This window comes from Lampris incognitus, chromosome 4 (genome assembly GCF_029633865.1).
Source record: "Lampris incognitus isolate fLamInc1 chromosome 4, fLamInc1.hap2, whole genome shotgun sequence".
In the NCBI taxonomy this organism is placed as follows: domain Eukaryota; kingdom Metazoa; phylum Chordata; class Actinopteri; order Lampriformes; family Lampridae; genus Lampris; species Lampris incognitus.
In genome coordinates, this window is record NC_079214.1 from 45,885,268 (window position 1) to 45,908,512 (window position 23,245).

General features: G+C 43.1%; 1 protein-coding gene across 3 annotated transcripts in view; it reads right to left on the reverse strand.

The window, feature by feature from the left end:
* prmt3 (protein arginine methyltransferase 3) overlaps window positions 1–23,245 on the reverse strand; it is a 114,486-nt gene that overhangs the window by 83,262 nt on the left and 7,979 nt on the right. For all 3 annotated transcript variants that reach the window (XM_056278780.1, XM_056278781.1, XM_056278782.1), the window contains 5 exons: window positions 18,852–19,017; window positions 18,006–18,150; window positions 15,579–15,644; window positions 13,890–14,011; window positions 7,408–7,507 (listed from right to left, as the gene is read on the reverse strand). In XM_056278780.1, coding sequence (XP_056134755.1) covers window positions 7,408–7,507; window positions 13,890–14,011; window positions 15,579–15,644; window positions 18,006–18,150; window positions 18,852–19,017 — 599 coding nt within the window. The remainder of the gene's footprint in view (window positions 1–7,407; window positions 7,508–13,889; window positions 14,012–15,578; window positions 15,645–18,005; window positions 18,151–18,851; window positions 19,018–23,245) is intronic.

Genomic DNA, 23,245 nt, shown 5'->3' on the forward strand with positions numbered 1-23,245 from the left:
TCTAAATAAGGCTGCTGATCCTCTAAGTAAAGTCTTTCTGGCGCTTGTTGATATTTTTGGGTTCGCTCAGTTTGTTCAAGAGTCGACTCACTGCAGTGGTAACACCCTTTATTTGGTTTTATCTAAAGGGCTAGCCGTCTCTGATCTGAATGGCTTGCCAACCACATCTGCTTTGTCAGATCATTTTCTCATCAAATTTGAAGCATTATTGGCCTGTCCTGTTAATGTCGGCACAGATGTAATTGCCACATTGGTCCATCCACTGTAGCTGCATATGGCCAGCAGCTGCCAGCAGTCTTGGCTTCTTTAAATGTAGACTGACTCTACGGAACATTTCAATAGTGACTTAAATGTGGCCCTCTCTAGTCTCCTTGATTCACTACAATAGCTAGCAACTAAAGAGGCCTACACCCTGGTTTAATGACAAGACATGTGCTCTTAAGTGGGCCTGCAGGAGACTGGAATGTAAATGGTGAAAATCAAAACTGGAAGTTTTTTTTACCTATGTTGGCATGAGTGTCAATTGAAATACAAGTGTGCTTTATCTGCTGCAAAAGCAGCACATCTCTCTCACTTAATTAATATTAATAAACATAACCCCAGATTTCTCTTTGACACTATCTAAATTTACTCAAAAGCAGCCATCTATTAGCTGCTCATCATTCACGGTCCATGAGTTTCTAGACTTTTTCTGCAGTAAGGTTGATGAGATCATAAAAAAAATTAGTTATTCAACTGCAGCTACTCCTGCAGCTCCTATCTTACCAAATTCATAGCTATATGACCAGTCACTGATAGTCCCTGTTAGTACAGCTTTTGAGAATATCTCTTTTGATACTTTGAACAAGCTTGTGTCAGCTTCTAAAACAACTACTTGCCTACTTGACCCTTTACCAGCAGAACTTTTTAAAGATCTCTGGTCTTTCCTGGGACCTACAATGCCAGAATGTTAATTTATCACTAACTACTGGCTTTGTTTCCAGCAGTTTTAAGACAGCTGTCATTAAACTTCTACTTAAAAAAAAAAAACGCACCTCGATCCAGGGTCTCTTTATAACTATTGACCAGTCTCGTCTCTAATCTTCCATTCTTTAAAGTACTAGAGAGAGTTGTGTATCAACAACTTTCAACCCATATTGAAGAAAAATATCTATATGAACCTTTTCAATTGGCTTTCAGGGCCTGTCACTCCACTGAAACTGCTCTGACCAGAGTGGTGAATGATCTTCTACTAGCTATGTACTCTTGATTCCACTTCTGTGCTTCTATTACTGGACCTCAGTGCAGCTTTTGACACCACTGATCACTGTACACTATTAGACAGAATAAATTGTAATTTTGGCATCTCTGGTTTAGCTCTCACTTGGCTTAAGTCCTACTTATCTGGAAAAACACATTGTGTCTGCTATAATAATCATCTTCTTCCAGTTTATTCCCTGTTTCTCAGGGGTTGCCAGAGCGGATTTTAGAGTTTCCATCGGTACCCTGTGAGGGCACAGCACCAATGGCAGCCGTTATCAACCTGGGTCTTGACCGATCCGGTATGGTTGGTATAGCATAGTATATAGTATATAGATCTATAGATTATAGGTGTCTTTCTATAATAATATTACATAAAATTTCTGATATTAAATATTGCGTACGTCAGGGCTCGGTTCTTGGCCCTCTACTTTTCTCTCTTTATATTTCACCCCTTGGCCAAATTATACGCAGTCTTTGAATAAATTTCCATTGCTATGCGGATGATACTCAGCTGAATATGCCTATAAGGGCTGATGATCATGCTCACATGACTAGAGTCCTGCTTGGCTGCTGTGAAAAATTGGATGTTACTAAATTTTCTGCTTTTAAATTCGGATAAAACGGAGATGCTGGTTGTTGGCCCTGCTAGACACAGACACCATTTGATCAAGTAACAATAACAATCAACAAGTCTCACAAAGTGTGGCAGCCAAAAACCTTGGTGTTATGTTTGATCCCAGCCTTTCCTTTGATAAGCACATTAAAGAAATCACCAAGACTGCCTTTTTTCCCCGCACTTACGCAACACAGCTAAAATTCGGTCTTTCCTGTCTATGGCTGACACAGAGACTCTAATACATGCATTTGTTTCATCCAGATACTCTAATACATGCGTTTGATTCATCCAGACTTGATTATTGTAATGTTCTGTTTTAAGGTCTGCCACATGATGGTGCTAAAAATCTTCAAATGTTCGAAATGCTGCAGCTAGAATCCTAACTAAAACTAGAAAATTGGACAATATTACACCAATTCTTGTCTCCCTTCATTGGCTTCCTATCCATGTTAGTTCAGACTTCAAGGTGCCTCTGCTGACTTGTAAAATCCTAAATGGGCTTGCCCCATCTTACCTGTCTGATCTCCTCAAATCATATGTTCTTTCAAAATACAGGGCTCCTATGTGCACCCAAAGTTAAGAAGAAGTCAGTTGGTGGCAGGGCCTTTTCCTATCGGGCCCCGTACTTGTGGAATAACCTGCCCGCTGCCATCAGACAATCAGAGTCTGTTGAGTTCTTTAAATCCAAACTTAAAACTCATCTTTTTGCCTTAGCCTACAATTAGCTGCCTTTTAAGTTGAGTGCTTCACAACCTGTACTGCATGGAAGATCAGTTTCTGTCTCAATGAATTTACCAAGCACTGTTCTGCTGAATACTGCAAATTGTTCTCTTTTCTGACATGTATTTTCTCTCTCTGAATGATGTCTTCGCCTTTCTTCTGTGTATGTGAATGATGTGATGTGAGTCTCCCTTGTGTACATGTGAAATCTGTCCTCCTCCCAGGTCTCCATAGTGACGGTGGTCACCACCTGGACACTGCCTAGCATCCCCCTCACCACATTTTCTTTTTATACATCTTATAAATACATATAATTTTGTTATCCTGTGTCAAGGTTATATCCTTCTCTTACTCAGATGTGCAAATAATGGGGGGTTTTTTTCTTGTCTCTTCTCCTGTGTACGTGAATGGTGTGATGTGAACCTCGGGTGCATGTGTAGTCTGCCCTTGTGTCAGGTCTACATGGAGATCTCATGGCTCAGGTCCTGAGCTGTTCCAGCGGCATCTGGACACTGCTTGGCATCCTCCTCATCATAGTCTTCATATATTTTATAATTCCACTATAATTCTGTTATCCTCTTTCAATGTTGTATTCTGTAAACTGTGTACACACAACATCCATTGCATCCGTCTTGGGAGAGATCCCTCTTCTGTTACTCTCCCTGAAGTTTCTTCCCATTTTTTCCCCGTTAAAGGGTTTTTTTTTTTTGGGTTTTTTTTTTTAGGGAGTTGTTCTTTATCCGATGCGAGGGTCTAAGGACAGGATGTTGTATTGCTATAAAGCCCATTGAGGCAAATTTGTAATTTGTGATAATGGGCTATACAAATACAATTAACTTGACTTGACAGTTTACCCAGCTTTTTGGTTGCAGGCTATAACCTACAACCAAATGGTTGCAGGCTATAACCTGCAAACTAAATATAATGATCAAATGATGATGATTTTATACTTATCTGTTGTATTAACTTTTTATTGTCTACCCTGCTTTGTTTTGATTTTATGCTGTCTGATGCAGTGCTGCTTGTTTTTTAACTGTGTTCTGTAATCTGCCCTTAAGTGCTCTGAAAGGCGCCCAAAAATAAAATGTATTATTATAATAACCATCTTTTTAGGGTTGAAATAAATGAACTTCATTAAAAAAAATTCATGGAATACATCAAAAATTATCAAACTGGTGTAAGTTACAGAAAACTGTATTTCAATATGAAAATATATAAATTAATGTTGGGGTTTTCATCTGAAAATATTGCTCATATTGGTTGTCTGATAATGTAATGATGATCACTGAAGACTGCTGAGTGTGTTCGTACATTTTATTGTTTGTGGCAGTATTACTAGACTGACTGCAGTGATGTTGCGGTCAACTTGTGTGCACATTGTATACTGTGTTCTCAGTTGCCAAGTGTGTTTTATGCTTGCTGTTGTCTGTTCTGGCATCACAAATAGAATTCAGCCTTTATCTTGCATCTTTTCAATCACATTTCCACACAGCCCAGGGAGAAATACACTGGATATGCATTCTAGGGAAAAAAAGAGACACCAAGTAAACTAGCAATCTATTCTTAGTCACAGTTTGCCCTCCTGTGTATCTCCCTTACCCCTAGTCAGGCTGTTTTGGCCCAGTTTAGCTGTCCTCTTTTTGAGGTATGAGTACAAGCATGTGTATGCATGTATACATCCATGTGTGCATACAGTGGCTTCAGAAAGTATCCACTCCCATTAATTTCTTGTTTTCCTGTCTTGCAAAGTCAAAGTCCTGTCTAAATACTAGCTTTAAATGGGATTTTTTTTTAACTAATTTAGAAATAGTCTAACTCTTTATCATGTCAAAATGAAATTAAGTACTAAGCTTAAAACTAATTAACTGATATGTAACAACTTGAGCTGGGGCCAGATGTTTTTTTCTTGAGCGATCTCAATATGTTAATAAGGTCCATCTTTGTTAATTTCTAATCCACCTGTCTTCAACAATATGACTTCAAAATAAATATCACCGGCTTTGTGGGGTCTCAATACTAAAACAGCAGATCAGATCAGTCCCGCTGTCCTTGAAGACCAGGGGACTGACTGCGGCACGCTGAGATGAAGTTGTTAAGAGGCAAAAAGCTGGAGGAGGTTATAAAAAGAATAGCTAAGCTTTGAACCTTTCCAGGAGTAATTAATCAAGTTTCCTTTATTAATCCCCTTGGGGAAATTCATTTACTGCAAATTATCCCATCCTAGCTGTGATCTGTGTAGCTAGGAGCAGTGGGCTGCCACCTTCATGCTGCGCCCGGGGACCAACTCCAGTTCTTTTCCCATTGCCTTGGTCAGGGGCACAGCAAGGGTATAAACCCTGCATGTTTCTTTTGATGGTGGGGGAGAAACCCCACTGCAGACACGGGGAGAATATGCAAACTCCACAAACCTGGGATGACCCCCAAGGTTGGACAACCCCAGGACTCGAACCCTGGACCTTCTTGCTGTGAGGCAACGGCACTAACCACTGGGCCACCGTGCCACCCAGGAGTACTGTTCATTTTAAGTAGCAATGGATGCATTAAAGCAGGTCCAAAGTAACAAAATTGAAAAAATAGGGCACAAAGCCAAACACTACCAAGATCAGAGGCCATACTACCAAGCTGAGCACCCAGACAAAAAGAGTAACTGTCAGATATAGTATGGCCAAGAAACCAGCTACAACACTCAGAGTTGCACAGCTCATTGGCTGAAATGGACAAAACTGTCAAGAGATCAAAAATCTTTTCAGTACTTCACAGATTTGTCCTCATTTGATAAATGGTGAGACAAAAGCTACTTCTGAGAAAAGGTAACATTATGTCACAGGAGATCCTGAGAAGTCGTGTGACAAAATCGGAGACCTCCTGGAAGATGATTTTTTGGTTTCATGTGGCTCAAGTTGAGCTCTTTGGCATGAAAGCAAAATGACAGCTTTGGTGCAAAGAAAACACAACCCAACAACCTCAGATAACACCCTCCCTATTGTCAAGTACGGTGAAGGCAGCATCAGGCTACGGGGTTGCTATTCCATAGGAGGGACTTAAAAGCTTGTTGCTATCAAGAGCAAGATAGATGGAGTCAAATAAAAGCATGTATAGTGCCTACAGAAAATGTATAGTGCCTACAGAAAACCTTCTGTAGGCACTATACATGCAAAGAGAGCCCGTTTCAGTCAGCAAAGGATTGGCATTTCGAGCGAAGCTTTATATTTCAATATGATATTCTGGAATCACCCGGCAAAAGTTCAGACATAAATCGATAATCTTTGGCATAACCTGAATATTGATGTCCCTTTTGGTTCACCATTTAATTTGACAGAGTTGGAACAGGTTTGCACAGAGATGTTAGAATAAATTCCAAACTTCTACTCGGTAAAGTTCAAACAGATGTCCCTAGTGAACTCAAATTTGTAATTCCTATAAAAGGCTTCTCGGCAAAGTACTTTCATTTTTGAAATACAAATGTTCTAGAATTTTAAAAAAGCTTTTTGCTTCATAAATTGTGTTGACTTTATTGTGCTGTTAAAGCCAAAATGATTTCAATACATTGGAAATTGGACAGGAACAAAATGTGACAAAGCAAAAAAGGGGGTGAAACCTTCTGTAGGCACTATACATGCATGCATTATCAACAGGGCTGGAAGACACAAAAGACAAGTGATGAAATGAAGCTCTGCTAGCCTGGCCAGTTTGAATGTAAGTTTAGCAATGGTTTGTGAGACATGTGGAGAAAATGTCTTCTCAAACATCATAAGATTAAAGGAATTTAAAAAAAAGTAAAAAATGTTTAAAAAAATCAGTCCTGAAGAATCGACTACAACTGAACCTACTCTATGACTGTACCAGGGCAATGCTGTTAACACTGGGTAGTTTTATTTTAATAAAATCTAAGGCCATTTCAGATGGAGCGTGGGGACACTCTCGTGACAAGTGTCATTTTTCCATTTCATTCAGGCAGATTGGAGGGCAGCCTTTAAAGCCCTGGGCACGCTGAGAAATGTCTGCCATCATGGCTGTGATGAGAAGTGACTGGAGAATTCTCAGATTTATTAGTGCTCTGTGAGTCAGTGTCATCAGAGATTACGCCCCCTATCCTTCACTGTTCTGCCGGCACGTCACCCACTGAATTTCAATTTCACCTGGTAACAGGACGGGAAAGCTCTGGTTGGTGACCCCTGTTTGTGACCCTGGGGTTTTAGGATGGATGGGGAAGGTTTATGTGTGTGTGTGTGTTGGGGGGGGGGGGTACGAAACTGCTCATGAATTAGGGATGACTTCAACAATGCATTCAACTTTGGCCCTCTCAGCTGTAATCGCTGTGGAGGATCTGCCTGATAAATGGGCATCAATGCAAAGGAAGACTTCTCTCCCTGGTTAGGTATTCAAGGGAGCTGAGTTTAGCCCTGGTACACCATGTTTAACACAAGCATCACTTCTACTAGCACCTTGGACTCTAAACTCATTGGCTGTTACAATCCGAAAATAGTTTCACCAGCTGAATTTAGGTAATGTTTTACGTCCTTGATGACCTTTACATGAGAAATAAGCTTATGGAACTTCTTTCAGGATGTCAAAACTTAAAACAATCTCACTGTTTACTTGTTTCATATGTAAATGTACATTTAAAATTTAAATTTACACTCAAAATGGACGTCAAGCTCATATTCAGCATTCACATACAAATACATAATGTAAAATGCAATAAAAACTTTTTTAAAATGTTTACATGTCACCTCTGTTTCAGTGTGGGTGTGCATAAGTATAAGTGTGTGTACGTGAGTGTGTTTGTATATATGGTTATGTCTGTGGATGTGTGCATGAGTACTGACCATCCATTCTGAGATGATGATGTCCACCTTCTCTACAGGCAGTTTGATGTCTTCTATGCGTCCTTTGATCAGTGTGACCCTGTCCTCCAGCTGGTTAGACCTGAGGGTACCAAGACACAGCATGCCTTGAAATACTTAAATCATGGGGACAAGTTAGTCAAGTTTGACCCTTTTTGGTACCCATCTGATATTATCACATAACCTGTATAGCATTTTACATGTGGATACCGAACAATCCAATCACTTCCTTTGCATTTACCCCTGCTATTTATGTGTTCTTGTCTGCATTGTAATCCTTTTGTGTTTGGATAAAGAAAAAAAACAATTTATGCATGCAATGCAAAGAAAGCAAGTGGGTGGGAAGGTAGTATATCTGTGTATTTTCTCCCCAATTGTACCCGCCCAATTACCCCACTCTTCCGAGTCATCCCAGATGCTGCTCCACCCCCTCTGCTGATTCGGGGAGGACTGCAGACTACCACATCCCTCCTCCGATACAAGTGGAGTCACCAGCCACTTCTTTTCACCTGACAGTGAGGAGTTTCACCAGTGAGGAGTTTCGTGGGAGGATCACGCTATTCCCCCCAGTTCCCCCTCCCCCCCGAACAGGTGACCCAACCAACCAGAGGAGGTGGTAGTACAGCGACCAGGACACACACCCACACTCGGCTTCCCACCTGCAGACACGGCCAATTGTTCCTGTAGGGATGCTCGACCAAGCCGGAGGTAACACAGGGATTCAAACTGGTGATTCCCATGTTGGTAGGCAACAGATTAGACTGCTACGCTACCCGGACGCCCCCACAATAACAGTTTTCAATTGAAGGTTTAATTAAAATACAAAATTAAAAATTAAAAACTCAGCAGCTTCAGAAACAACATGTTATTTTGTCACAATTGCGTTTGCAGCTGCTGTGAATGTAACTTCAGCAGCTTGTTTACTGTGGTGGAAGTGGTTTGTTTCAAAGTTTGGTGAGTCTCTGAGTAATGGCAATGTTCAAACTAAGCCTAAAACCTTTAACTACTGGCTGCATGGATGACGTTTCTACCCGTGTGGTACTTTTTCTCCAGTGTGACTGCACTATAGTTTGGATGTCAGCCAGAAACAGGTGTGAATGCAATCACAATCCAATCCAAAACCACCTACCTTAAGAGGTGTTCATGCTGATACAATCAAAATTCTGATCACAGTGAGTGCTGTGTGTTTACAGCTTACATTTAAAAACGTTTTTATTTTCTGCAGGTAACGTATCTGGATACAGATCATAAGATAATACCAGGTGTAAATGGGGTCTTCATGTAATCTAGCATCATTTATACAAATGGGGGTGTTGTACTTTCACTACTATACGATGTAAACTCAGGTTAACCTCAATGGCTTTATTTAAAAGATTGTATTCAGGGTGTCCGGGTAGTGTAGCAGTCTATTATGTGGCCTACCAACATGGGGATTGCCAGTTTGAAACAGAGACCTTAATTATTCAACCACCTGGAAAATCCTCTCAAAATACAAAGCATATTCAACCATTAGTAAAATGTGCAATCTATGTCTTAACTGAAAAGTATTTTATCATTTGCAAAACAGAAATGTCCACACTGAATAACAGGAATGAATTGGCCAGCAGTTGCAGACATTGATCTAAGCATCTATTTTGTAATTATAAATAAATCATGACAATAGACAAATACCATTAACCTTGTATGCAACCTACCCCCCTCCTCTTTACTGGACAGTTAGCGATCACGTTTTTGAATTTTTGAATGTAGGCACCTCCCCCTTCCTCACTGAATTTTGTGCACGTAATGTACATGACGAGGCAGTTAATATGCTATGTTCTTTCCCGTGTAACTTTATTGACAGCTGATGATTGCTTATGGCATGAAACAGGCTTGTACTGTCTCATAAAGATTTTACTTGACCAACCGGATATTTTTTTTTTACTCATTAAGCCCTTTGCAAACTCTTTTTTGAAAAGTGCCATTTTAGTTATTTTGCTATTAGTTGTTCATAGTTATCAATGAAAAAACCATGAGGCATGCAAATCATGATAACAGACATTTTCTATATCATCTTCTTAATATAAGTGAGTTCACTCCACAAAAGGGCATTAAATCTTCTAGCTGACCAAGGCTATTCCTTGCTGAAGACTTCTTACACATGTGTTGATATGACACCAACTGGTATATATCAAAAATATCTGCAGTTTCTCCCTAAAGCACAGCCTGGAGCCAGTTTTTACACTGTGTCACTTTTCTCAACAGTGTCTTCCCACCACACCGGTGGGAAGACACTTGGTTACACAAGTCAAGACTCTATCTATAGTTTAGCATTACTAGTTACATGGAAGGACAGTATCAAACTTGTAGTCAGCTCCATTGAAAATAAGTCACTAAACTGATAGCAAAACCAGAATCAATGCTTTTTTGTAAATATTTAAATATTGAAACTATACTTGGGCAGACAGTTTTGCGTCACCTGTCGGCCTTTCCCAGGCTCTAGGTGTTACTGGTACAGAAGCCTCAACTACAGCAACTACTCGTGTGGGTGTTCAACACAACATTTAATGTTTACAGGGCCCCATTTACTGTTGCGATCAACACTAGCTCGCTAGCTAGAAGCGTGCGTGTGTTGAAGCCCATGACTGGGTAGCCCCTTGTTTTATTATGACACACAGAAAATCAGACATAGAAACAGTTTGTTGCTTTGAAAACCCATCAAAAAGTGAAAAATGCAATGCAAAAATATACTGAAAGGAACGGTTTTTCATGTGGTAACCTTGCTGCTATTTTACAATCTAGCAGCAACCCTTAGCTAGGCAACTAGAACGTAGTACACACTGACTGACAATGTGCAGACTCCATTTTTGTGTGTATGTGTTATTGGTCTGTCCTGCGATTGCCTCCATCAGTTGTATGTAAGTGCTCTATTTACCTTTGTGAAAGTAACAATTTACCTTTGTGAAAGTAAGCGCCTGCGTCTGAGCATGGGCTCCTGGAGTAAACTGTACCTACGTGCATGTCGAGGTGTTAAGGGCAGGTAGTGACTGTAACACAAAAGCCCTGTTTAAATTATCCTTCATTTCTGAGGGGCCACTCAGGGTATCAATCTCTGTGAATATTCCATTATCATGACAGCTAATGTTACCGAGGACAGAACAATTACTCACAGCCCAGAGTGCATTTCTGTAGCAGTGATCCTTATCTTGAATGGCCTCTCCTCTCGTCTGCTCTGCTCCTGCTGCTATCACCTCCTCCCAGGATCTTTCTAAAGCCCCCCCCCCTCCCGCGCGCGCCTTCACAAGAGGGAAACACTGTAAGCTCATTATTGGGGTAATTTAGAGGACAATGTCAGGATTCTTGAGAGAAGATGCGTGCGTGTGTGTGCTTGTGCAGTGCATGTAAAAAAAGAGAGAAAGACATTGTTCCTTTCGTTATGGCAAACAGATATTTGAAATTAACTGTCCTCTCAATAAATGAAGGCCCTTGCCATGCAAGTGTTTTTTGTTTTTGTTTTTTAAATTGGGAGTGCACATTTAAATCAAGAATAAAAATCATAGTTCAGATTTCGGATTGCAGCATCCCGAGGTTATATCCTAACTCAGGATTCACCTGCACATCTTCAACTCTTTTCTTCCCACTTTAAACTTCCTTTCTGCCTCCACACTCTTGTCTAATAAAAAATAAAAAAGGCAAAAATATTTTCATTTTAACTGTACAGAGTAATCATACGTATTTCCCATCTCAGTATCAATTCAAAACATCTGCATTGCAAAATTCATCTGCAGCCATTTCTAGGAATCATTTTAATGAGTATTTAGACATCATCCATAAAGGAAGTAGCTGAGAGAAGAACTTTGGAGAGGGAGACAGGAGATGGATGCAAATGCCTAACCAACGAGAGCAACTTTAATTACTGTCCCCACATTAACATCAAGGGGAAGTGACTGATGTACAAAGTCAACCTTGCACACAAGTGTGCGCGCGCGAACGCACGCACACACACACACACACACACACACACACACACACACACACACACACTTGCATACACACACATAAAGAACTAAAAAAACCCAAAGAGGAAAGCCATGGGGTTAAAAACCTAAAGGCAGTGGTGTGTGTTTTTGTGTCTGTGTGCATGTCTGTTTGAGTGTTTGAAATTGTGTATGTGTCTGTGGTGTGCCTGTGTGCTTGTCTGTCTTATCCTTGTGTACCTGTGTGTGTCTGTCCCTGTGCTTACATTTGCGTGTGTTAGCATACGTCTGTCTGTGTGTATGTCTGCTTATTGAGAAGCTCGAGAATGCCACTTCAGTGTTGAACCTTCATTGCTGGAAACAAGGGAGACACAGCCTGCATGTCAACACACACCCCGACAGGGAACCAGTGGGCTGTAAAATTAAAACATCCCTTCTTGGGCAATCCTGTTGTTTTACTTATAAGACTCTTGCCATCATAATGATAATAATAACAACCATAATGGTTCATAACTCAAAAATGCATTTGTGATCGGGAGTGTGACAGAAGGTGCAGACCCAGGTAAATGTGCGGAGCGGAGACTTTGGTTGGAGGTAAATGGACCTGGCTATGGAGCAGTGTCTGCTTCACTGTGAGTCATGCAGTGCAGCTCCCTGCTATAAAACCAACCTCAGTGCTCTGAAAAATAAGGCCATAATATTGGACTAAGGACTATCTTAAAAAGCATCAGCAGAAGGAAATGTGTGTGTGTGTGTGTGTGTTTGTTTGGTTTGTTTGCACATGTGGCTGACTGCAGGTCTCAAACTGTGAGGACGCAAAGGAGGAACGTGACTCGGTCGGACCCCTGGTTTAAATTAGGTGCGTTATGGCCATGCTGACTGACAGACGCTCTATCGAAGTCAACCAGCTGAGACAAATGAAAGGTGCCTGGAGGTCACACAGACCTCTGCTCACACCATCCCGATGCTGATGCGCAGAGGAGAATCAGGAAAGGTATGGTGCTAAGTCACTCCAGCCCAACAAAACTGCCGAGCAAACGCCTGACTTGTATTGATACAACTGAATCGAGGATACAAGGAGTTACACTTTTAGGAGACAGATGCATGCAGTGCACACACACACATACACACATCAGCAAACATACACATACGTGAACAGACAGATACACAAACAAGCTGATTCTTATCAAAGCTCCCAGCTGCCCATCTGTTTGTAAGGCTAAGGTTTTAGAGGGAAGCAGGTATGTATAAATGCAATCTGTTAAACAGCTGTCACTTAACCCAGTGTTCAAAAATCATTTAGGATCTCGCAGTAAAAGTTAAACAGTGATCAGATGCCAGTCCTTTCTCTGTCATCTAATTGCCGTGGCTTTAGACCCCATTTCAACAGATTTCCAGCGGGACGCTTTATTTTCAGCAGGACAGTGAGGAAACTGAGGGATAGCTCACTAATTCTAACAGTTGTACTTTTTCCCCCCTATCTTACTTTGGCCAACTACGCCACTCTTCCGAGCTGTGCTGGTCACTGCTCCACCCCCTCTGCCGACCCGGGGAGGGCCAAGTAACCCCCCCCCCCCAAACAGGCGCCTCGACCAACCAGAGGAGGCGTCAGTGCAGCGACCAGGACACATACCCACATCCGGCTTCCCACTCAGAGACACAGCCAATTGTGTCCCGACAGTTATACTTTTACACATCTACATTACAGGTGGGTTGGTGGTGCATTCCCTTGTTACCTCCAAACCCCTTCAGCCAAATCTTTATTAAACAGTCAACCAAGGACTGTCACTATGTCAAATTTTCACAAGATGACTGTCAAGACAACAAATATCAAGACTGATAAAATCACAGTAGTCAAATAAATAATTTCAACAACATCTTGTTTAAAATTTGTTTTTTAAAGCTCTCCTACCACCAACTCATTGTGTGTGTGTGTGTGTGTGTGTGTGTGTGTGTGTGTGTGTGTGTGTGTGTGTGTGTGTGTGTGTGTGTGTGTGTGTGTGTGTGTGTGTGCGTGCGTATGTGAGACTTGTGTGCTTGAGTGAAAGGAAGTTGGAACAGAGACTTGAAAATACATTCTCACCAACATAAGTGAACTGAGAACTCAGTTTAATATTTTTCATCCTGTACTACTAGGTCCATGTGTTATTTGTTGTATAGGATATTAGATTGGTATTACATGACATTTTATTTTTTTGAATGTCACAATCATTGTGAAAGCCTGTATATACTGACACCTCTACCATCTTACAAAATTAGACAAAGGCTACAATATGTGGGCATTTTCATGTGGGCTTTTTTGCAGCACCTGAATAGAAGAGGGTATTGGGAGTGTTGTACAAGTATACTGTCAAGTTTGAAAACAAAACAAATTTCTCAGCGAACAGTGATAGCAGTCTACAACCCTGATGTCTGTTGATCTAAGTGTGTGTGTGTGTGTGTGTGCATGCATGTATATGTGTGTTTGTGCATGCATGTGTGCTCAGTGGGGGAGGTCAAGTGTCCTACCTGACTATATCCATGGCCTGATAGATGATATCTGATTGGTCGACTCCAAATACGCTCTTGGCACCAGATCTGGCTGCAAACATGGAGAGTATACCAGTCCCGCAGCCCACATCCAGCACCACCTTCGGGAGCGGAATGACATTTTCAGAACAGAGGCATAATATCATGAGGGAGAAGCTAAGTGCAGCTTGAGAGGAGTAGGAAGGACAAAAAGAGTTTTACTGTTCTAATGCAGTCATATGCATTTACCAAGCATTCAGTCCTACTCAATACACCAATCTGTCAAATGTCACTTAAGTTCACCCCCCCCTTTTTTCTCCAAAATTGTATCTGGCCAATTACCCCACTCCTCCGAGCTGTCCTGGTCGCTGCTGCACCCCCTCTGCCGATTCGGGGAGGGCTGCAGACTACCACATGCCTCCTCCAATACATGTGGAGTCGCCAGCCGCTTCTTTTCACCTGACAGTGAGGAGTTTCACCAGGGGAACGTAGCATGTGGGATTCGTGGGAGGATCATGCTATTACCCCCAAAACAGGCACCTCAACCGACCAGAGGAGGTGCTAGTGCAGTGACCAGGACACATACCCACATTCAGCTTCCCACCCGCAGACACGGCCAGTTGTGTAAAGCCGGAGGTAACACGGGGATGCAAACCAATGATCCCCGTGTTGGCAGGCAATGGAATTGACCACTACACTACCCGGACACCTAAGTTTACCTTTCTCCTCCCTATTTCCTCATCCAGTGTGTTGAAATTGTTCTTGCCGTGATACTTTATTATAATTGTGATATTCTAAAACTAAAACAGTGATGTCATGTAAAACTCTAGCTACCATAATTTCACATAACACAAGGAAAATGCAAGCCTAGCAGTTACTGAAAAAAATATTCAGGTGAGCTCTCAGTGCTCATTTTCCTCAACGTTTTACTTTCTTAGTCTCTATACCTCCTCCCATTCATGCATACAAGCAAGCACACAAAAGAGCTGGGAGCAGGAAATCTCCCAATTCAAATCTTGTGTGAGAATATTTCTTTTTGTGCTCATTTGTGATTTTATCATTATCATATCATCTAGGGAAAATCTGACATTGTTACTCACACATCACTACTTTTCCCCACTCTTTACCGGTCACTTTTTCCAATGCAAAAGTCACACTCATGTGTCGTTAGCCTCCTTTTCCACCCCTCCACTTTACATTACATTGCCAAAACAAGAATATCGAGTGTGAAACCTCCTTTTTTTCCATCTCCTCCTCTCTGACAGGAATAATGTACGTCCCAATCACTGCTGGCTCACAAACCTCTACCACCTAACCTCCCTCCACCTCGTCTCACGCTAGCACTAACTAGCAGCCACCAATATAATGGATGGTCATGATACAGGCCACTGCCTGCTCCAACTGGCAGCTATTGGTGCTGGTGATGGTAATGTGTGTGTGTGTATATATATGTGTGTGGGGGGGGGATAGTGTGCGCCTGTTATCAGCATCCCGCAGTACACAACCAAGAGGCGCCAAGCCACCTTATAAGGTCCCACAGTGTTTTAAAATCGGACTCGATCACCCAATTAATGTCCCTCTCAGAAAGATGAGCACGCGCACACACGCACGCACGCACGCACGCACGCACGCACACACGCACACACGCACACACACACACACACAACTGCATGTTGAATGTTGTCTCACCTTGTCTTTGAATACTTCCGGGTTGAAGTCCATGAAGTCGCGGTAACTCTCTGTGCGGACCTTATCCTAGGTAGATGAAAATTAAAATATCACTGGACTGTGGCAATACCGGAGAACCACCAAAGAACAAACATTAAATATTAAATCATGAGTTATTGTGTTCGAGAAAATAAAAACACACACAAACACTGCAGATGAACAAACCCACTGAGGTGTTTTCTTTATTTCAATTTTTTTAACCTGGGGGAAACAGGAAACCAGGGTTCAATCATCAACCCATTTACACTTCTGGAGCTGTTTGCAGTCAGAACTGTACAAATTTGGATGTTTTTTTTTTTTTTGCATTAAATTACTTACAAACAATCGCTGTCCATTTGTTTAAATGTCTAGATGAGTCAGTAAGACTGGTTATTTTTTTAATATAGCCGTCAGCTTGGTTTAGCTGTAGGCTTAACTTCTCATCAGTTCAGGTTGACTGCTGTTGAGTGAACGTGTAAGGAACACGCTCATTCTTCAGAAAAAAATCCATCCATTAGTTGCGAGTCGGAGAGTCGGGTAAGTCATATTGTCATATTATGTTGAGCCTCTGGGATGAGAAGCTTTTCTCTGGAGAATTAGATAACACCAGGGCACAAAGAATTTTACTGCCACATGCTGCAATCATCACAAGTCTCTAAGATTGTTGGAATTTCATTACAGGAAATACAACAACAAAAGTAATGAATAGACACAGTTGGAATGGGCCCTGATCCTTCTCCTGTTCCACTCAGGACACGCTAATTAACCTGCCAATCAAATATACCCCCAAACCACAGCCCTCCTTTTCCATGGTAACACCTGCCCCCTCTGGGACAAATAATGCAGGAAAATCTATTGACAAATGATTGTAACATGCCATTTTGCTAGATACAGTCGGCTAAGTTGAAATTAGAGCCCTCGTTTGACTTCACTGCTACAGGGTACAAGAAAACAAAGAATCAGGTGAACCAGACAGAAAGAAGCTTGACAAATAAAGACCTAAAGTTTTTTTACTACACTGATTCTATTTAAAAGTGGGTGGACAAAGAACAAGAAAACTCAGAAAATGTGAGACCTTCTCTTTTGCACATACACATAACAGTGTTTCAAATGTAAAATCTTACACAGATGAAAAGAGCTGAAAATACTCTAAATGCAGACCGCTCACATGTACCAGTACCCCCCCCAGCCCACCCACCCACTACCACCACCCCACTCTATGCCCTTATCCCCCAACCCCCGAGGGTCTGATGAAGTTTACAGTCTGACGCATACACACATGACGCAAAACTTAACCGCGCTTAGCACCAATCAGAATGGGCCAGAGGAATATGCGGGAGCACTGCAGTAAGTAGCAGAGGAAGAGGAGAGAAACCTGACCATCTACCTCCCCACCCCTCTCTCTCGCCTGTCCTCATGAAAAGCTCTCAATTATATATATAGAGAGAGAGAGAGAGAGAGAGAGAGAGAGAGAGAGAGAGAGAGAGAGAGAGAGAAAGAGAAAGAGAAAGAGAGAGAGAGCGAGAGCGAGAGGTGCGTGTGTGTGTGGGTGTGTGTGCGCATCTTCATGCAACTGCAATGTTGCTGTTCTATACAAGGGCTTTGCCTTTATTGCTGATTCGTCACTTTGAGAAAACGTCTTGTATTTAATATGAATGTTTGTGCAGGGATCATCATTTTCACTTAATGCTACATCAAGTCTTTTAGCCAACATGCACAATGATGAACTAGCTCCACAGTCACTTCTCTGCCCGGTGGTGGTGCTGCAATCCCAAGACTGTATTGGGGCCATTGGTCTCGTTTGTGTGTGTGTGTGTGTGTGTGTGTGTGTGTGTGTGTGTGTGTGTGTGTGTGTGTGTGTGCGTGCGTGCGTGCGTGCGTGCGTGCGTGCGTGCGTGCGTGCGTGCGTGCGTGCGTGCGTGTGTGTCTGAACATGTGAGCCTGTAAGTGTGTATGAAAGTATGTGTGTGTGAGTGACAGTGAAAAAGACAATTTGTGAGCAAGTGTGAGAGCAAGTGAAAGCATAAGATAGGTTTGTGTAAGTGTGTGTGTGCATGTATTTGTGTGTCTAAGTGTACATATTGCTATACCCATGAGGTCCTACCCTTGACAACCCACCTTTCTGGTAAGGACAACCTTGGTTTACAAGGACAATTTGGTTGATCCTCACTTCAAGGGGCTATTTTAGGTTAGGACTTGGGTTTCAAGCTAAGATTTAAACTAGGATAAAGTTAAGGTTAGGGTAAGGGTTAAGGTTAGGCATGCAGTCATGATGGTTAATGTAAGGGGCTAAGGAATAAAAGTTGTCAGTGAGGGGCCCTCACAACTATAGAAATACCAACATTTGTGTGTATGTGTGTGTGTGTGTGTGTGTGTGTGTGAGCATGTACACACTAAGCATGTACAGACCTTGAGCATCTCCTCGTGGATACTATAATGTCCGTATGAACTGAAGTAGGCCTCGTCCTCGTCTTCCCGAAGCTCAGCCACAGCACCCATGTTTTCTGGACCCCTCCCAGTCTCAGCGCTCAGGACCAAACCCTGGGCCAGCAGCCTGGAACAGAACCAAGCCATTCTACTGTTTCATACACAAAAGAGACATGCCATCCAGAGAGAACACACAACCTTCATGCAGGACATAGGAGTAAATGGAGGGGGGGGGGGGGAGCATTCATCTTCTTTACTCCCTTTCCACCTCACTGCTTTCTTTCTCTCGCTGTAGTTTCTCCCCTTCTTATCCCCCCACCCCCTGTGCTTTTCCTCCTTATTTTAACCTCTATGCTGCAGTGGAATTTTCCCTTCACGCTCTTCCTCCAAACTTTCTTCCACCACAGTGGCTGATGCCCCTGCAATACTGAGCTCACTATCTCCCCCTGCTGGTTTCAAATTGCAGTGCATAAGCAAACTGAGGCAGTCCCAGTGTCAACCTACCTACCGCCAAATATGAACCCAGGCAAGTGGTGGGTAACAATGTAACACAGAGCCACATGTATGTATATTTTCATTCAGAAGAAACTGGTGCCATAGATAAGCAACCCATCACTTTGGGCAACTAATTAATTCCTGATTAAACACTGGAATCCACCTGTGAACTGTTTCATTGGAATGCAAACTCTTGGCCATACCATCGACAACACAGCTTCCCCACCACTGGCCTGGGTTCTTACATCACTAACAATCTAAAATGCCAAAGCCCATGGGATGATCAGGAAAAGCCACAGAAACTTGAAAATGTAGGAACTTGGCTGATTTTACTTGAGCTTGTGTAGGTCATCCATGGCTCTGGCCAGGGCGTCCTCCGCACGTTGGACCCTCTCCTCAGCAGTCTGGTCCCTCTGCAGCAGCACACCATAGGACGGAGCACCAGATGAAGGAACGGGAAATGGGCCTGTTCCCTCACTGCCACACAGCTCCTCAAGGTCTGATGGAAGAAGGGCAGAGAAACAAATGCACAACAGATACTGGTTTAATCATCAGAATCAGATTTATTGGTCATGTAAGTTTGCACACACATTGAATTTGACTCTGGTTTGGTGGCTCTTAGTGTACTTAACATTGTATGACAACACAACAATCTTCAGATATATACACAAGGACTGACTATCCAGCCATCCATTACCCAAACCGCTTATCTTGCTCTCAGGGTCGCAGGGATGCAGGTGAAATACAGGTGAAATAAGAGGCAGTAAAGTGCAATGGTGCAGAGAATCTATCAGAAATGCTGAAATAAATGTTAGGTTATTTAGATACATGCCTATGGCAGATGGACATGACAGAGTGTACCAGTATACGTACAATGTACAGTATATACAATGTGGTCTGATTTATTTGACAATGTTAAGCATTCATTTGAATAACAGCCCGCAGAAAGAAACTTTTATATCTGGTTGTTTTGGTGCACAGTGCTCTGTGGTGCCTACCAGAGGGGAGGAGTTGGAACAGGTTGTGACGGGTCTGCAGTGATGTTACCTGCCTGTTTCCTGACTCTAGAGATGTATGTCCTGAATGGAGGGCAGGTTGGCACCAGTGATTTTCTCTGCAGACATAACTGTCCATTGTAGTCTGTCCCTGTCATGTTTGGTGGCCGATCCAAACCAGACAGTGATGGATGTGCAGAAAACAGACTGGATTATTGCAGAGTAGAACTGAATCAGCAGTTACTGAGGCAGGTTGAACTTCCTGAGCTGGTGGAGAAAGTACATCCTCTGCTGGGCCTTTTTGATGATTGTGTCTATGTTGGATGCCCTCCCTGTGAGATTGTGGAACCCAGAAATCTGTAGGTTTTCACTGTAGACACCATGCTGTTGAGCATGCTCAATTTTGATCATGTTCAGCTCCAGGTTGTCATGACTGCACCAGAGGGCCAGCTGTTCAACCTCCTGTCTATATTCAGACTCGTCACCATCCCAGGTAAGGCCAACGATGGTTGTGTCATCCGCAACCTTCAGGAGTTTAACAGACGATTCTCCTGAGGTGCAAGTCATTTGTGTAGAGGGATAAGAGTAGAGGGGAGAGCACACACCCCGGGGGGGGGGGGGCAGTGCTGAATGTCTGGGTGCTGGATGTGATTTTCCCCAGCCTCACCTGCTGCCTCCTGTCTGTCAGGAAGTTTTTAATCCACTGGCAGATGGGGGTTGGTACAGTGAGCTGGGTGAGTTTGGAGTGGAGGATATCAGAGAAAATGGGTGTTGAACACTGAGTTGAAGTCCACAAACGTGATCCTTGCATATGTCCCTGGGGAGTCAAGGTGTTGGAAGATGTAGTGCGATCCCATGTTGACTGCATCCTCCACTGACCCGTTTGCTCGGTAGGCAAACTTCAGGGGGTCAAGCAGGAGGCCTGTGAGTTCCTTCAGGTGGGCCAACACCAGTCTCTCGAAGGATTTCATGACCACAAACGTTAAGGCAATGAGCCTGTAGTCATTTAATTCTATGATGGGGTTTATTGGGGACCGGGATGATAGTGGAACTCTTGAAGCAGGAAGGGGCTTCACACAGCTCCAGTGATCTGTTGAAGATCAGTGTGAAAATGTCAGCTGGTCAACAGACATTCAGAAAGAAGGGTGACACACCATCCGGGCCTGGTGCCTTCCTGGTCGTCTGTCTCTGGAAGAGTTGGCGCACATCCTCAACACAGAACCTGAGTGCAGGTTGGGGGTTGGTGGGGAGGGGACAGTGGCTGGCAGGGGGTGCAGTTGGTTGTGTGTTGTGGCTAGAGAGGGTGAGGGGTGTGAAAGTGTGCTTATCAAACCTGCAGTAAAACCCATTTAGATCATCAGCCAGTTGATGGTTCCCTGCAGTGTTGGGGGGGGGGTCTCCTGTAGTTGGTAATGTCTTTCAAACCTCTCCAGACTGATGATGGGTCATTGACAGAAAACCTGTTTTCAATTATTCAAGTGTACCACCTTTTTGCCACTCTTATCTCCTTTGTGAGTGCATTTCTGGCTTGGTTGTACCGGATCCTAGCGCCACTCCTGTAGGCTCCCTCTTTGGCCTGACGAAGCTGCCTGAACTTTGCTGTGAACCAGGGCTTATTGATGTTGAAGGTACAGAAAGTTTTGCTGGCCACACACACGTGCTCTCAAAAGCTGATGTAAGATGTCAGTGTCAGTAAGTTCGTCCAGGTCTTTAGATGAAGCCTCAAAAACACTCCAGTCAGTGCAGTTGAAGCAGGCTTGGAGCTCCAGTTTTGACTCATTGGTCCATTTCCTCACAGTTTTAACCACAAGCTTTGCAGATTTTAGTTTCTGCCTGTAGGTTGGGATGAGATGAATCAGACAGTGATCAGAGTGTGTCAGGGCTGCACAGGGGACAGAGTGATAGGCGTCCTTTAATACTGTGTAGCAATGAGCGAGTGTTTTTTGTCCCTAGTGGGACCATGTAACATGCTGTCTGTATTGGCGGTTCGTGGCTGAGGTTTGCCCTTTAAAATCCCCAAGGATAATGAGTAGAGAGTCTGGATATTTGCGCTCCATGTTTGTAATTTGATCAGCAAGGTGTTTTAACGCCTCTTTAACACAGACCTGGGGTGGGATATAGATGCTGACCAGAATAAATTATGAAAATTCCCATGGTGAATAAATTGGTTTACAGTCAATGAAAAAGGTCTCCAAGTGAGGGCTGCATGATTTCTTCAACACTGTGACATCCGTACACCAACCTTCATTTATGTACAAGCATATGCCACCCTGTTTTTTTCCCCCAATACGTAGTTCTGTTTTACAGTCCACTCGGGAAAGTTGGAACTGTGGCAGATGAAGTTTACTGTCCGATATGTGCTCACTAAGCTAGGTTTCAGTGAGACACAGGGTGGCAGATCTGGAAAAGTCCGAGTTTTTTCCGTTTAGGAGCAGTAGTTCATCCATCTTGTTGGCCACAGAGCGGACATTCGCCAGGTGGATTGACAGGAGCTCAGTTTGAAATCCCTGCTGTCGCAGTTTAACAAGCATGCCGGCTGGCTTCCCCCGTCGGCGTCTTGGCCGGAGTCCGCACAGAGCTGCTGCTCCCCATCCAAAAGCTCGGGAAGACTTTTGTTAAAACATTCAGTTAAAGTTGGTCAAAAAAAGTCTGTTCAGTTTGTCCAATAAATGGTTGCAGGCTTAAAATTTCTTCCCTGCTATATGTAATCAGTGAGTGGGCACTAGAAACTAAAATAAACCAAACCAATTAGTCCTCTCCCTCTAAAATGCCACTAGATCAATAAATTATCTCGCCACTGTTACATGAAAATCTGCAACCTTCAGAAATTCTGACTTCTGTGCGTTTAGTGTCATATCCATTTTGAATGGATTGCTGAGATTTCCAGAATAAAAACAAAACTACTATGGGGGTCCGGGTAGCGTAGCGGTCTATCCCGTTGACTACTAACACTGGGATCGCTGATTCAAATCCCCATGTTACCTCCGGCTTGGGTGGGCATCCCTACAGACACAATTGGCCGTGCCTGCGGGTGGGAAGCCAGATGTGGGTATGTGTCCTGGTTGCTGCACTAGCGCATCCTCTGGTAGGTCAGGGCACCTGTTCAGGGGGGAGAGGGAACTGGGGGGAATAGCGTGATCCTTCCACACGCTACATCCCCCTGGCGAAAAGCCTCACTGTCAGGTGAAAAGAAGCGGCTGGCGACTCCACGTGTATCAGAGGAGGCATGTGGTAGACTGCAGCCCTCCCCGGATCGGCAGAGGGGGTGGAGCAATGACCGGGACAGCTCGGAAGAGTGGGTAATTGGCCAGATACAATTGGGGAGAAAAGGGGGGGCAAAAATCCAAAAAACAAAAAAACTACTGAAAAAATTAAGGATAGCCACTTTGAACTTTTAAGGCATCTCAACACAAAGGATAGAAACCAGGGAAGAACAGTTGCATTTCCACTGAGCCATTTATAGCTCTAGACCTAGCAAGCTGAATGGAAATACCACAACTGAAAACTGTATAAATGAACAAGTTTGACACATCAATGAAGACATTGCAATAGAAAGCGATTCTCCAATGGAAAATAGTTCTGCCAACCCTTCTCAGTTTTTTTCTTGTACATCTTGATAATTTAGTCCCGCGTAGAGGGAGATTGTTTATTCACCTAAAACTGCCGAAAGGAAACACACCTAGTTTGCATTTTAACATTTTATAGTTCAGTTGAAATTCACTCAACATACAC